The following is a 16,323-nucleotide window of genomic DNA, read 5'->3' on the forward strand; positions in this document are numbered from 1 at the left end:
GAGTGCAGCCAGTGCACCCCAATCGAAAACGCTATTAATCGAAGTTGGTGAAAGAGACTCTTAGTACAGGATATCAATCATAAAACTTAATCCCTAGGATATGGAAATTGAAAAGTGAAAATTTTAACCATTGAAGTTAATGGAAAAATTTTTCACTTTTCACTTTTCATCCTAGGGATAAAGTTTCATTATTGATACCCTGCATTCTTTAAACACACTGGTGAAATAGAGATAATTTAATAGAAAGTTACTAGTTAGTACGCGGTTTAAATACTCGGTACGAAAGGGGTCGTCGATGTAGGGCTCAGTAGTTGATACCACTGTCGATACTATTTTGGTGTTGCCCAATGCTGTCTCGGCGTCATGGAAAAGAGTCATGTGATTGGTAGAGAGGAATTTCACAGCCCCGAACTCGTGCGGGCGCCCGCTCTTCGGCATGCCTGCCGTAAAGGAGCCGAACCGTCACACAAAAGCAAGATGGAGGATCTCACAGTCGAAGTATGCGGCGAAAACGGAGCGTATTATAAGGTTCGTTCTGTGAAAAGTATACAAAAAAGTGGGCGGAAGCCTTGGGCGGTGGATAGGCCGAGCCACGAGCCGTGGCGTGATCGTAATCTCGCGGGACAAAAGCCCGTACTTCGCGAATGCACGGCCCTCAAATGTTCGCGAGGTAACGCGGCTTCCCTCGACGCCATGTCTCGTTTGACAGGGCGTGATTTTCCCTTGCCTCGCGTCGTTGTGCATTTGCGCTCGCGGTGCCATCGTCAACTCATCAATTTAACGTTATTCCAAATTTACTACATGCGGACCCGTAAACGCTCACAATCGCCCTCCCTGCACCCTCCTACCTCGCCCGTCTTCCCCCTTCACTCCGACGAGTCGCGATTTTACGTTCAACTGGTCTGCGCTACTCGCTACACTCCTGATTCCTACAAAGACGACTTATTACATGTTTCGTGTATAACTTTTTTCAGGCCTTTGTCACGGATGTCTTTGACGATGAAGTTTTGGTAACTTTTGAGAATGAGTAAGTTTTTCTCACGACTCACCATGCTTGACAAGAACATGCATTTTTTTTAATGTCTTGATAGGATGTTTTGTACAACAACAATAATGTATCACATCTGTGGATGCTAAAAATCTTTATGGTTTGCCGTAACTTCTTATTCTCGTCTCACTTGTTTCTCACTGTAGAATAATAAAGATTCATATAAATCTACAGGTTTATTCTATATTTCTTGATCTAGAGTTAAAGCGATATATATTTGTATTTTGTTATATTGCATGTATATATATATATATATATACATACATACACATATATATAATATATCTCTGATATTTACAATTATATTATTCATTGACTATACAAAATATTAGATAATAATTTCTCTTTCTCTTTTGTGTTACATATTAACGAAATATGTCAACGGGAAAGATAGACATACATGAAATGAAAGAAGAGGCAAACTTTAATAACAGGCTAAATTGTTGGAAAATTTATTGTTAAATGTTTTAATACAGAATGTACAACGAAATAAGTGATATGGAGATAAGACATATATAACATATGAATGATCTATAATTTTTTTATTTTGTATTCTAGTAAATAACTTAAAAGTTATGTTTAAATGTACACATGTACACTCTTCTTACTGCTTTTATAATATAACATCGTTATTATAATTATAATATTTATCTGAGAATTTTACTATTATAATAAAACTTTTAGATAAATTTTGTTTTCTTTTGTTACACTTAGATGTTATGTGTGAAATGTATATGTACATAATTGTATAACTCGATCTAACCGAACATAATGCGCATTTCAGCTGGCAACCCGAATCGAAATTCCCATTTGCTCAAGTCCGTCTACCTCCAAAAGATGGTTCCAAAACAGAATTTCAGGAGAACCAGGAGATCGAAGTATTCTCTAGATCTAACGATCAAGAAGCATGGGGTTGGTGGAAAGCACTTATTAAGGTAAGCAACATAATACTTCGACAAATATGTAGATATAGTGCTCATGCTAATTATTAAAGCCCACAGTTCTAGAAATTGGTCCGAGATCTCGGATGAAGAAAGAATTAACCAATCGCATTGATCATGTGACCAAATTGTTCAAATGCGATTTGCTAATTCTTTGTCTGTCCGAAATCTCAGAGCAGTTTCTAGCATTGTGTGTGAACACAAGGCTTAGTACCTTGCATATATACTTGATTGAAAAGTTTGATACATCAGATACATGCTTATGTAATGCAATTGCTAAAAACACAAATTAGCATTATTAGATTATCTTTTCTTCCTCTCCAATAGAAATCAAACCTTTATTTTTTAATGATCTTTTTTTATCTTTTATATGATTTTTCTTAGATGAGTAAAGGAGGTTTTCAAGTAGTCGAATACTTGGGATGGGAATACACATATACTGAAATTGTAGCTAGTGAGCGACTGAGAGCCAAAAATCCAAATCCCCCTATTGACAAAAACACATTTCACAAGATCGAAATTGAAGTACCTGAAGAGCTCAGAGAATTGTAAGTAAAAGTGTTTCTGAAAAAAGAAAAAAAGTAGTAAATAGTAATTTGTTGCATATAAGTATCTATATTTACTTTTGTATCTACATATAAAATGTTATATATCCCTATAGATATAGGGATATATAACATTTTACTCAAAATTTGCTTTAGATAGTGTTAAGAAGTAATTAAGTTAAGAATGTTATATTGCAGTGCGAAGATGGACAATGCACATAAAGAATTTCAAAAGGCGATAGGGGCGGCAGTGTGCCGATATGTGCCTGAACGAGGAGTACTGCTGGCCATCTCCCGTCATGAAAATATACATCGTCACAGTAGCATGCTCCAAGAAATGCACTTTAGAAACTTATCGCAAAAGGTAAATTTTTTTATATTATTATTAATAAAGTCATTTATGTGAGAAGCTATTTATGGGAGAAATGTGTTACTTCAATAATTTATTGAGAAACATTTAAAAGTATGCACATATGTATGGTATATGTATAGACTATTTAACAAATTGTTGGAAATTCTTTTTTTAAACGTTGGAAGCAATATTCTTGCAATATTCTTTTTTAATTCTTATCATCTATACGATAGCTCAAGTATCTCTATAAAAATATTTAATTATACGTTTCTTTTTATTAATATTTCACAGGTTTTGCTATTAAAGAGAACGGAAGAAGCAGCACGTCAACTTGAGTCCACTAAGCTTCAAACAATAGGGGGGTAAGTTATTAACATTTTTTTAGTTTTTGTAAATAATAAAAAAAATCTTGTGAGATTGTTTACCTGCTCTTGTCCATGTACTGTCCTGGTTACCATCCTGTCTGTGGTTTGCATTTACTGGCAGAAAATCAGATCACAAGATTTCTAATCATCAATTGATATGTGCGCTTTAGTATCACATAATCTCATGTATGCAATTACACAGGCACATCATAAGTAGTGTTTATCGTTTATCTTTGATTTTCTTCCTTTTTTTTCTTTTATCTCTGTCACAAATTTACAATATTATAGATAGATTATTCAACAAATTTCATATTTTTTTAATTTTATATAACTGTTTGTTCAAATTTCTCTTCTATTATAACAGAATAGGTGCAAGTAAGAAAAAGTATCATGTGCACTACGATTCATTCAACCTTTCCATAATAGCAGATACCTTTCGTTTTAAAATAATATTAGATTCTAAGCATGATCATATGCATTGCAGACACATTCGTTACTGATTGTTTTATTACAACATTTATATTAAAGCGGAAATGCTATCTTAAGTTTGCAAAGTATTCCATAATAACTGATAAATTCTTTCAGTTAGAATGTATCAAAATGTATTATGTATGATAAAACTATATAAATATTCTGTTCACTTCTAGAATTTAAGCTGCCTTTGATCTTTTATTACTTTAGTATAACTTGTCGTCTTAACACATAACAGAAATAGAATAAACATGCATCTCAAGATAAAGAAAAAAATTATTAACATATGAAATATAAACATTTTACTTAAAATATGTAAAGATATCATGTAAAATCACAGGAAAGTAAATAAACAATTGTAATGTACAAAAGTATTGTAGATTTATAGAAATATTTTAGAACATAAAATTCACTGAAAAATTTATATCCAAAATATTGTATAGATAGACATTCGCACATACACTCATTCACTATATTTTATAACATTACTATTATAACGTGTATGTGTATACTTTGTATGTACACACACACACACACACACACACACACACACACACACACACACACACACACACACACACACACACACACACACACACACACACACACACACATTCAGTAAACTTAATTGTTGGGAAAAATACTGATATAAATATGATACTCTACATATTAAACATTAAAGTATCGTAACTCAATAACAATCTTATTCGGTATGTATCTTAATAAAGCGTATACGTGCATGCGTACGTGCGTGCGAGCACGCACATAATGAATATATGTGTTAGTGTGAGTGTGGGTGTATATGCGTATGCATATGTATAAAAAAGGATTCGCGATGAGATTTCACATAAATGTTTGGGCAAATAAAGTTGAAAGACAAACTTTATACGCAAGTGTCTGCATGCATTAATCAAGAGCAAACAGACAGAATGGCAGGGACATAGGATAGGGCCATCTGATAATGAGTTTTCACTGAGTTACACCATTCTCATTTCAGCAAATTTAGATCTTCAAACTTTATATATCAGCGTGTCTCAGACTTTGAGGCAGGAGTGAAAACAAATTCAAGGTGAGATCACAGCAGCGTGGTTTAGAATTAAGTTTAGCTTACTGTATGACAAAATACACAATTATTTTTCGAACGGAAATGAATTTACACTTTAAACGTGCATGCTTCAGCGTTGTGTAGTATATTCACGGAAATCCATGTGCTTCAAGTTCACTGATATAAAACAATTATTTATATCTTTCTCCATTATGTGCTGTGTAGTCAAATTTTGCGTAATTGGTGAGGTAGCCAACAATATATACGTGTAGCTGTGATCGGTTCCCGATTTCACATTTTCTGTTATTTACTCATTACGTAGGTTCTTAATCTTATTATTTATCTATTCTAAAGAACGCCGGATCTTAGCCTGCCAACGTTTGAGAAACACTGATATATCCCATATCTTGCACATACATAAATGGTGGCTCTATCCCATATATTCTTACAAAGTGAAAAAGCAATTAAGTATCAATTAAAAGAATATGCATTTTATTCGTAGGTAATATTAATATGTTTTGAAATACTTTATTCGGCATATAATATATTCAATAATATAATTTTACTTTTTTTTTTTTATATAATTTGACCGCTAATAACGTACAATAGTCCCCTTTCACACTTTTTTTTCGTTTTCCTTGTCTTCCTTTCTTAAGAAGATGAATTTGTATTATATTATAATATACGATTACTTTATTATAAATAAAATATAATTTCAGAATTTTTTGCCATTTTGTCTATTTATAAAATGAACATTAGAATACCCGTGTGGCAGTGTGTTTGTGTGTGTGTGTTGTGTATTTTTACATATATATATGTACGAACATGTATATAATATATAAAAACATATTGTAGAAAGTGTTACATAATTTTAAATAACTATAATTAAAGACTGCATGTGACGTAAAAGTTAATATTATATTTTGCAATATTTTTAATCAGAGTGTTTTGATTGTAACATGACAGCATTAAAAAAATATTTGAACTTGTTCCTAAGTGTATATATTTACATATATTGCATGGCATTACATATATTACATATATTACATTAGTTGAAAATTTATCAGATGTAAATGTAAAATTGCCATTTTTTAAAGTATAGCCAGCTTTATATAATTAATTTGTATCTGCCAAAATGCAAGCCATTGACAAAAATTTTATTCCTTCATAATATTAATAAATTTATGGCATGTTACAATAAAGAGTATAATATAAAATAGATAATTACATTTATTAAAATATCTCGTATAATTCTAAACTATTATTGGAAAATTGTGTGTGTGCGTGTGTGTGTTTGTATGCGCGCGCGCGCGCGCACACACACACACACACACACAGAGAGAGAGAGAGGGAGGGTTGGAGGAGAGGGGAAAAAGATGCAAAGTTTGATAATCTTTTTCTTAATTTTAATTTATTTAAATTCTTAGAAACTTTATTTCAAACAAGATTGTGTATAAAGAACTTGAAATATGAAATTTACATTATTTTACCTTTTTTTTTTTAGATATACCGACGAATTTAATGTTCGAGAAGATCTGATGGGACTAGCTATTGGTGCTCATGGTGCAAATATTCAACAAGCGCGAAAAGTTGATGGCATTACAAATATAGAGTTAGAAGAAAATTCATGCACATTTAAGATATATGGAGAGGTAATAACAAAAATTATTGTACTGCTTGTATATATATATATATATTTCTAAAAATGTGTTATAAAGATTTACTCAGATTGTTTTTATCTAATTGAAGAGCGGACTCTTTTCCAAAATGCATTTTATCGAAAATTTCATTTTTTGAATTACAGATGGCATAGTGTTCAGTGTTAAAAGACTAATATTTTAAGCTACTCTACGATGTTCTGAAAGCATTTCTACACCAATTTATGTGCTAAAAATAATCTTAACATTCAAAGTGCATTATATCCTTTAACTAAAGACAAACAAAATGTATTTGTTTAACATTTTTAACAAGTGTTTAGCAATTTTGTTGAACATTTTACATTTTACTGATTGACACATTGTTATTTTCTGCGCGCAGTTTTCTTGTGGTTTTCTTTCTCGTTTTTCTGAAAATTATAAATTTTGGATAAAACGCATTTTGAAAGTCTATTCTTCGATTGTAAAATGTATACAAATCTATATATATTCTATTGAGTTGATATATAAAGTTTATATTTATGTTTCTTAATCACAGACGCATGAAGCTGTTAAAAAAGCTCGATCTATGCTGGAATATAGCGAGGAATCTATACAAGTCCCACGGGTGTTGGTAGGAAAAGTAATTGGGAAGAATGGTCGCATTATCCAAGAAATTGTCGACAAGAGTGGTGTAGTAAGTATATTTTTATCATTATTGAATAGAACTTAACATGTCTATATTTTTATAGATATTACTTTCAGAATTAAGATCTCTCAGGTAGGGACTGTCTTTTCTTAAGTAATGATGTTTAAGAATATCATTACATTATTATATAAGTATATCAATTTTCATTTTCAGTTGATACAGTATGATTTTGTTAAAATTGTCCCAAATTTATAGTACCTAGATTACATATAATACTTTACAGATCGTCTACATCTACTGATATATGTTTATCTCTCAGGGTATGTAGCAATCGTCTGAAATTACCAACACGCGTTTTAAGTATAACGATTATTATAACCTCTTTTTTGCAACATACGCAGACTCTCAAATCGTTAATGATGTTCATGATTAAAGACTCTGTAATCAAAATTTAAAATATAGCATTCAATTGAAAATGGAAGTTATAATTTACGAGGGATTAGGTTATATATGACATATGCCTTGTCTGTTCTCGGTAGATAACAACTGGCTCGAGTGGGAATATACATATTGATAAAGTAAGTATGTCATTTCCTATTGTTTGTGATTTTATTCCATCAAAGTTTAGTCAATCATTCATATATATATATATATATATATTCATATGGAAAGACTCGCAAATCTTACATGAACCACTCGGGCCAGTTCCTTTAAATCGTATTAAAAAAAATAACTATATTTTGTATAATCAGGCCTGTATTCATATTTCACATTTAGCACTAAATGTGACTGTCTCTCATTCTGAATGCGCTATTTATCTGATATCAAATATCAGAGTTGTATTCAGTGTTATCATGGACTGATAATCACATGGTCGCATTTGATGCTAAGTGTGCATTGTGTATATGGACCTTTTAATGCACATGTGCATCGCAAATAGTAACTAGATGCATAAGTCGTTCCATGTCCATGCATTCGTTTTTTGTCGTCAATTATATTTTAAAACGAATATCATTTCAGAATATGCTTTTACAATCTGATTTATGGAAAACTTGTTAATAATTGGAGATATACGACATAACATTTCTATCATAAGTAACAAGAATATTTTGTGCGATGAAAACTTTTTATTGCAAAATAGCATATTGAATATGTATATCATGCATGGGGAATCAGATAGATTTAATGTACGTATACATACGAATATTTTTTTCTTTATTTTCTTTTTTGTTTTCTACAGAGATTATAAATCTCCTATTAATTAGTTTTTCATGTACAAGATATATTGTAACTATTAAATTGTAGAACAAAAGATTATTTTTTCAATGATGTATAAATAGGCTGAAATTATTTAAGAAAAAAGAAAATGAAATAATAAAAATCTCTAAATTTATTTACAATTATATCTAAAGGAAAAAAAACTGTGATTATAAATACACGATATAATTACCACGTGTTTGATATGATATGATATATAGTGATTGTGAGACGATACATATTACCTAAAAGATGATGTTTGAGAAAAGGTAAAAAAATATCGAGAAATTATTTTCTTTTATTGAAAACAAGTATTTTTGGGAGTATAAAGGGTGTAAAGAATATTTAAGCAAATTTTCGCAGACTGATCGACAAGTCTATTGATGGAAATGACAAACGCCAGTGACTGAAAACTGATGGTATGGATGTGAAATACGATTTTAAGCGTCTCATACTAATAATCCGTATCATTAAGTGCGTAAATAGCGCAATTTTAATAACTACGTATTGCAGGTAAGAGTAAAAATAGAAGGAGACAACGAACCTCAACCAACGATTCCACGAGAGGAGGGTCAGGTGCCCTTTGTCTTTGTTGGTACTGTCGAAAGCATCGCCAATGCCAAAGTTCTGTTGGAATACCATTTGGCACATTTAAAGGTAACTGTATATCAATGCACTGACCCTCTCTGAAATATTTTATATAAAACCGATATCCCAAAAAGGAATCGTAAAATAAATTGCGAGTTTGATCGTGGGATTTGATCACCTTGTATAATTTATGTAGGAAGTAGAACAACTGCGACAAGAAAAGTTAGAAATTGATCAACAACTACGAAGCATGCACGGATCGACTACAGGACCGATGCCCAGCTTTCCTCCCACAAGACGAGGAATGGTTGCAGGACCTGAAGAGGGTATCAGTGGTCGTGGAGGTCGCGGTGGTCAGTCTCGAGGGCGCGGATCTCGGGGTAGAGCCCCTACCAGACACAATGCCGGTAATTTTATACTACAGACAGCATCGAATTTTAATTATCAAAATATTAAAATGTAAACTTGATAATTTGTAATGTAATATTACATTTTATAAAGGTTTTGCGAGAAAATTATGATGTGTTGTTTGTTTCAATTTAATTATGACTTTTTTTGGTGTAAGGTATAATATTTAACAAATTAGTCAATAGGCGGTATGAAATGCAAGTGAAATATTATAATTGTCTATATGAACTAGAAATCTAACAATTAACCGGGCATTCTTCAGGATTACGTAGAGATACTTTGGACGGCAGTGAGGATCGTGTTCGGGATTTACCGCCAAGAGGTGGTCATCAGGGAGCCGGTAATTCAGGGTACATGAGTGGTAGACAAGGTCGTCCTCCAACCCAACGTAGAGATCGTAGAGACGAACGTCGTCGTACTACCGATGATGAAGACACTGTTTTAGACAGCCAAGACGTTTCAAGCATCGATAGAGGTAATATTTATTGGTAACGTGCGTGCGTGCGCGCGCGCGCGCGTATGTTGTGTGACAAGAGAGAAAGCAAGCGAATGAAGAATAGACGCATACATGTTGATGACAATTCTAACCGTTTCGTCCTAAAGACAAAGCAACGTGTGACGCGTATCAGAATGCTTTAAGATTGGCATGAAATGCGGAGCAAACTCTTGTGACCATCTAACACTAATGTTATCATCAAATCGATATAAATATATATTCTATTGCATGCTACTAACGTATGCAGTGCAGCTTTCGCTATCTATGATTAAGTTTATCTTTAAATGTTAATTGCGAGTTCGAGACAGAGATGGTCACAATGGTTTGTGTATGTATAGAGTCAGTATCGAGTGTGGAGGGAGGAGCTAAAGGAATAAGACGAAGACGACTTCGGCGTTCGCGGCAACGAAGTTCAACGCCAATGAGTGCTAGTCAGACAGGTAGGCCTATCCTCTAGTATCAAGCTCGCGTGAGCATCTCTTTAGGACGATCGGTTGTACAAAGAAGCAGATTATATCCATTTTCCAGTGCTCGATCAATAAGCTGACGCGCACACTTGTACATACGAAAACATTCAGAGTTAATCTATAAATTTGTTTAGGCAGTAATGCCGGCCCGTGCGACCAATCAACAATGAATAGCAAGGAAGGAACACCCGCGAACGACGTATCCATGTCTAACAACAGTTCGCAAGGACCTAAAGGCCAAAGAGAACATCGGTCTCGTCCTCCTCGTATGCAGCAGAGCAATAAGCCTAAAGAAGCTCTGGTTAATGGTACCAGTGGCTAAGCAACCGTTGCGCCAATTGCTACTAACGTTGCTACGTTACACCTGATGAGAGCTATTAACTCCCAGCACGTAACATGACGCATACTGACGCAAGGACTACACGATTATGGAACGCGACATGATTAGTCTACGCTCGTTGTTAAGACTGTTTGCTACCGATAAGAATACGACAGTTGTTTAAGAAATCGTCATTCTCCTTAAACACATTTAAGGACACATATTAATATCCATGCATGGTTTAGTTTAATGATGGTAATTACACTGTCATGTTTGATATACGGATACATTCATTGGGAGATAGAGGATAGCATTTGGTAAGAAGGATTCCCTGATTGTGAAACTGTGCCTCATTTTTATACCAAGCTCCTAACTTATGTGGCAGTGCTTCGGATGTACCGTACGGTACACCTTGGTCACTCGTTAACGTTTAACGATCCAATATTAGGCTGGATAATCGCGGCTCGTACGTCAATTATCGCTCTGGATAAGTTTTCATCTAGATATGTCGCTCAGTACTTACATATAATACAATATTTGCAGTGTGCTCCCGATATCATTCCGTGATATCGAATTTATTTAGTTTAGCTTATAATAACCAAATTAAATGGCAGCAAATTATTCTACGTACTTTTCATAAATGTTCCGTATTAACGTAAAGATGTATCTAGTTGCTTTGATATTTTATTACTTTATATCGACGTAATCTCGTTATTCTGATACGCTATATATCGGAGATAATTATGAAAACTGAAACGAATGCGACATAACTAAGATGCAACTCGACGCGATACCAGGAAAATGTGTATGGATTTCCGTTGTTAATTATAACAATGGTAGGCGGCAGCTCTAAGAAATTCTGGTTCAAAGGTGTTCCCAATGATGTTCCTTTCTATTTACTTGAGGAAATTGAGTTTTTGATTTACGATTATTAGTAGAGTTATTTAACAACACTAGATTTTTACGTTTCAAAGCTGAGTGTTGATTAATAGTATCATGATGATTGCAAAAATGACTTATTCGAATCTAACACAATCAGATGTGCACAAGGAGTCGGTTTTTATTTCCGAATACACTTTTCACGTAATTTAGTCTTTTCTTTCTCTTTTCTCTCTTTTTTCTTTTAATTTTTTTTTTTTACTTTTACTACAGTCTAAGCATACTATATCAAACTTTAGAATTCGATATCGAGTTTGTTTCTGCATTGTTTCGCATGATTTAAAAAGAAAGTAAACGTATACTTAGTAATACCAATGTATGATGTGCCAGAGAAGGAATGATACATGTTTTATGATATCTAGCTAAAGTGCAGACTTAGCGCATACCTTTATTACTATAATACTACTTAGTCGAAATGTGGATGTCTGAACAAATAAACTAGCTTTACTATACTAAGCTATAAAATAGATATGATCAATTGTTTTAAATTGATTATCAACATTATTAAAAATCAGTTATCAATTTAAAACAGTTGTTTCTTCTTCCGGATATGACAACAACTAATCGGACGTGTCTCATGAATTTTGCAAAAACACATGGCGGTTGATGCAATATATCGACACCTAACAAAACAGCTGTCATTTTATCTGAATATTCTTATGACAGCCAAAAAAACTGAGATATCCCCCAACTTGCTTGTTTCAGATACATTTGTATTGATTGCAATTTGTGCATAATTTAAGAATAAAACATTTCTGTACATAGACTGGCCATTGGTATAATAACCTCCAATTTCCTTTAATGTAAACGGTGCTACCCATTTTACTTTCAAGATTTTAGAAATTTCTTCTCCACCCTCCCTCTCCCTTTCTCTCTCACACACATACACACAGCTTCATTTTTCCCACCCATTTATTTCATAATTACAGCATGGATGTGTAAGTATAAGTAAGAGAGAGTAATTGGATTTAATATTTCAATTAAATTGGCTTGTTTAATTATTTTCGAGTAATTGTTATTTCATCAAATTTAATAACTAAATTACATGTTAAGAGTATATATTAGTCAAGAAAAGCATTTTTACAATCTTATGATCGTTTGTAGTAATTTTTCTTTGCTTACAAAATGTTGAAAATTTGCAATTATTTTCAACGTCTAGAATATTATGTATAAATATGTTACGCGTTTGTATAATTAGTAATATATTTTCTACGCAAACGCCTTTTTTTCTGTTACACATTTACAATAAATAATAAAACTATGAATACAATGAAATTTAGAATAATACCCGTATTCAAAGTCAGGCCTTATATTTAAGGCTTCCTTAAATATTATCTTCAGATGCTCTACGAATTATTTTATTGGCTACTGAGCATCTAAAGATAAATTTAAGGAAACCTTAAATGTAAGGCCTGACTATGAATACGGACACAAGACCAGCGAGTTTAAAGGAAAGTAGTACATTGCTCATAATTTGCTATCGATCCATTACATCTGTCCGTATACGTATAAGAATTTCAGGTACAAAAGTGAGACGAGAGTTTAGCGCACATAGCGAGCGCTCTCGTACGATTATCAGTGTATACCCAGATTCCCGCCGAGACCCTGTTCTTTCCGCCACTGAGCCAATCTGATAGCGTACCATCCCTAGAACAAAAGCCAAGGGTTGCAACGTATCTTTATCAATGTACCTTACTCGCCTGATTCGTTTTATTCAAATACCTCTTACACTTATTCCTAATATAATTATAGTATGTAATTGATATGTGTTTACTTACTACAACGTCCGCCTCGGAAAGACCTGTTTCAGCTGCGAGGAGTACAATGTCCGCAGTATGAGGTGCTCTTGGCCATCTGTTAAACTGCTCTTGAAGAACTGCTTCCTGATCCATCGTCAAACGAATCACTCGAGTACCATTTCTAGCTCCGCTAGTAGGATATCGCGCGGGGTAAGACTTCAGCATGTTTCCCTTATGAAAAGAAAGTGTATTCCGAATGAACGAAAAGGTCAACTAATGAAGAAATGAGATGCAATGTAATACGATATAATGCAAGGATATATATATATATATATATATATAATTGTTTATAATTAAATAATTGTAAATAAAATAAAAATGCGGTATGTGAGCATTATAAATAAAATACGACAGATACTTTTTAGAAATACTTAAATTAAAGTAGCATTTATAAATTTAGGTTGTAAAAAATCTATAATTTCAATTCTCTAAATGTGACTTTTATTTCTTTCGTTTAACACGGACGTGCAATTCTAAGCGCTGCGTGATAATACTGCCTACTAATAAAAAGATTCCTTTGGAACAGATAAAACGGAACAACAGGTAATTATAGTGATAAAAGAAAATGATTCACATTATGACGTGCCGCGAATGGATTTTCTATATCGCCATTTACAGCGACGAATACATTTGCTGCTCTGTCATAAAATTCGCTTACTCGCACACAGATCTGTTTCTCTTGCATAATGACTCCTTGTTATGCCATATTTGTGAAAGCTGTACTCTAATCAAGTGCATGTGTTAAGTTTTTTCATAAAGACGCTATAGTTATGTACACATCTTGTACATACAAGCTTGTACAGATAGCAATCGAACGATAAAGCTTTATTTGCGATATTGAGAAAAATTTTGTTTCGTTTTATTCGTGATAAAAAAATATTTAAGCAGTTAGTCGATTATATCGTAGAATAGGCGTGCCAGCGTTAAAAATAGCACGACCGTGACCTAACGTCAAGATTTAAATTTGGACCAGTTTCAAAAACGCGGCAACACATTTGCGAAATAAACCAAAAAGATTAATGCAATCCGCAATAAACAGACCGCGGCACGTGCGTGGGTCCAAGGAAAAGGGGAAGACAAAAAATTGGCACGCTATACTAAATGTGTAAAGAGCGGTAAACGAATGTGACAGAATGTCACGAACTGATATTTTATGAAATAAAAATTCTGCGCTAGATATACGAGATAGAAAAACTTGAACGTATCGAGAACCTTTATATAGTTATACATCTTATCTGCGTTTCTTCGATATTTCGTAATGTAGCATTTAAATTTATTCGAAGAAGGAAGTACAGAAATACAAGATGCAAACACAAAATTAAATTTAAAATGCTATCAGGCCACCTCAAGAATTCTGTCATGATCCGCGATTCTTTTCTAAATATCTCATGACTGTAATTCGGATGTCAGGCAATGCGACATTGCGAATCGCATTGAGCCGTTGCACCGTTATGAAACGACTTGGTGAAACGTTAAACTTGACCTACGAATAGAATTGCGTACCAAAAATAGATAAACGATGACGAAGTCGTTTATCGAGCACAACTATATATAAATAAGTCGAGACGTGGTTAATATTAAAAACAATACAAAATCAAAGGCATTGAATCACTACGCCAATTATCGTCAGCGAAAATGATATATTATATAAAATTTATTACAATAAGACGTTTCGGCCTAAATTAGACCATCTTCAATTAACATTCATAAACGATGTAAGTAGAATTAAACGAAAATTAGTATGACGCTAATGTTTTTTACAAGTCATTATAGTTATTAGAATTATACAAAATTTTGTTCATACAATGATCCGTTCCTTCTCAGTTTAACGATTATTCTTCGATAACAATTTTCCTTCGTGTATGTCAAAACGTAATTTAATTACAGAAAAAATCCATCCAAATACTTGAACAATTCAGCGATGTACGATATTGAACACAAGATTCCCCAGACAAGAAAAAAAAATTTCCTGAAATATATTTATCTCTATTAAATTCTTCAACTAATGTATGATTTTAAAACAACTAGCAGCGCCACATAGATTGGTATAAATAGGTTGACTTAGGTATAGAACTCCGCATTTCAATTATAACTCAGAAGGTTTTTATATCTAAAATTCCAAATCCTGTACGTGCTGCGAAATATTGTTAACACAGGTAAATAATATTAAAATAATTGTTACACCACGAAATTATATCGAATTAACGGTTTTTATACAAATAAATTTTAATTAATTGACGATAGTTATTTTGATATATAACAGAATTGGGGAATCTTGTGTTCAATATCGTACATCGCTGAATTGTTCAAGTATTTGGATGGATTTTTTCTGTAATTAAATTACGTTTTGACATACACGAAGGAAAATTGTTATCGAAGAATAATCGTTAAACTGAGAAGGAACGGATCATTATATGAACAAAATTTTGTATAATTCTAATAACTATAATGACTTGTAAAAAACACTAGCGTCATACTAATTTTCGTTTAATTCTACTTACATCGTTTATGAATGTTAACTGAAGATGGTCTAATTTAGACCGAAACGTCTTATTGTAATAAATTTTATATTACATTAGTTTTTATATATTTATTGACTTTTAATTCTTGCGGATTTTTATAATTATCTATATTCTCATTTGAGGTTATTTTTGTATTACTGAGGATGGTCTAATTGAGACCGAAACGTCTATATGTATTTTTAATCATTAAATATATATTTATTCGCGACTAATATCTTGCGTTCGTAGTTGTATGCCTTTTATCCAATTCTTGTTGTTTTAATATTGAACTACGTTTTGACCTAATTTGTTTATATTATATACATTATACATTGAATATATTGTATTTTTTTGTATGTGGCATATTACCCGCATGGTGGCATATTACTCAATTTTCAGCACTTTCGTATTTCTTTATTTTTAATAACAAAAAATGAATATATTCGATTCTAATTATACACAAATGATAGATAAAGGATGGAAGAAGAAGATCAGTATG

The 16,323-nt window shown here is 32.7% G+C and overlaps 2 protein-coding genes across 8 annotated transcripts in view; one reads left to right on the forward strand and one right to left on the reverse strand.

Annotated features, from left to right (window-relative positions):
- Nucleotides 1–410: 410 nt before the first annotated feature.
- On the forward strand, nucleotides 411–12,148 carry Fmr1 (synaptic functional regulator FMR1). Of its 7 annotated transcripts, none has more exons than XM_018519162.1 (15): nucleotides 411–528; nucleotides 975–1,027; nucleotides 1,833–1,983; nucleotides 2,374–2,537; nucleotides 2,733–2,898; nucleotides 3,178–3,248; nucleotides 4,720–4,791; nucleotides 6,272–6,419; nucleotides 6,961–7,098; nucleotides 7,590–7,628; nucleotides 8,821–8,964; nucleotides 9,092–9,302; nucleotides 9,566–9,778; nucleotides 10,138–10,239; nucleotides 10,405–10,514. In XM_018519162.1, exons 1-15 carry the CDS (start codon nucleotides 478–480, stop codon nucleotides 10,434–10,436), a joined length of 1,755 nt encoding a protein of 584 aa, XP_018374664.1. In that variant the 5' UTR covers nucleotides 411–477; the 3' UTR covers nucleotides 10,437–10,514. The 7 variants fall into 7 exon arrangements, with proteins under 7 accessions (XP_018374664.1, XP_018374665.1, XP_018374659.1 ...); XM_018519157.1 differs by having other exon boundaries at nucleotides 414–528; nucleotides 10,401–12,148; XM_018519163.1 differs by lacking the exon at nucleotides 10,138–10,239 and having other exon boundaries at nucleotides 412–528.
- A 752-nt stretch (nucleotides 12,149–12,900) lies between these two features.
- The window catches only part of LOC108768649 (homeodomain-only protein), a 24,800-nt gene continuing 21,377 nt past the window's right edge, over nucleotides 12,901–16,323 (reverse strand). Inside the window, exons 2-3 of the mRNA XM_018519164.1 lie at nucleotides 13,303–13,494; nucleotides 12,901–13,171 (exon numbers count right to left, since the gene is read on the reverse strand). Coding sequence (XP_018374666.1) covers nucleotides 13,100–13,171; nucleotides 13,303–13,488 — 258 coding nt within the window. The 5' untranslated portion in view covers nucleotides 13,489–13,494 and the 3' untranslated portion in view covers nucleotides 12,901–13,099. The remainder of the gene's footprint in view (nucleotides 13,172–13,302; nucleotides 13,495–16,323) is intronic.

Source organism: Trachymyrmex cornetzi, unplaced genomic scaffold (assembly GCF_001594075.2).
Source record: "Trachymyrmex cornetzi isolate Tcor2-1 unplaced genomic scaffold, Tcor1.1 scaffold816, whole genome shotgun sequence".
Classification (NCBI taxonomy): domain Eukaryota; kingdom Metazoa; phylum Arthropoda; class Insecta; order Hymenoptera; family Formicidae; genus Trachymyrmex; species Trachymyrmex cornetzi.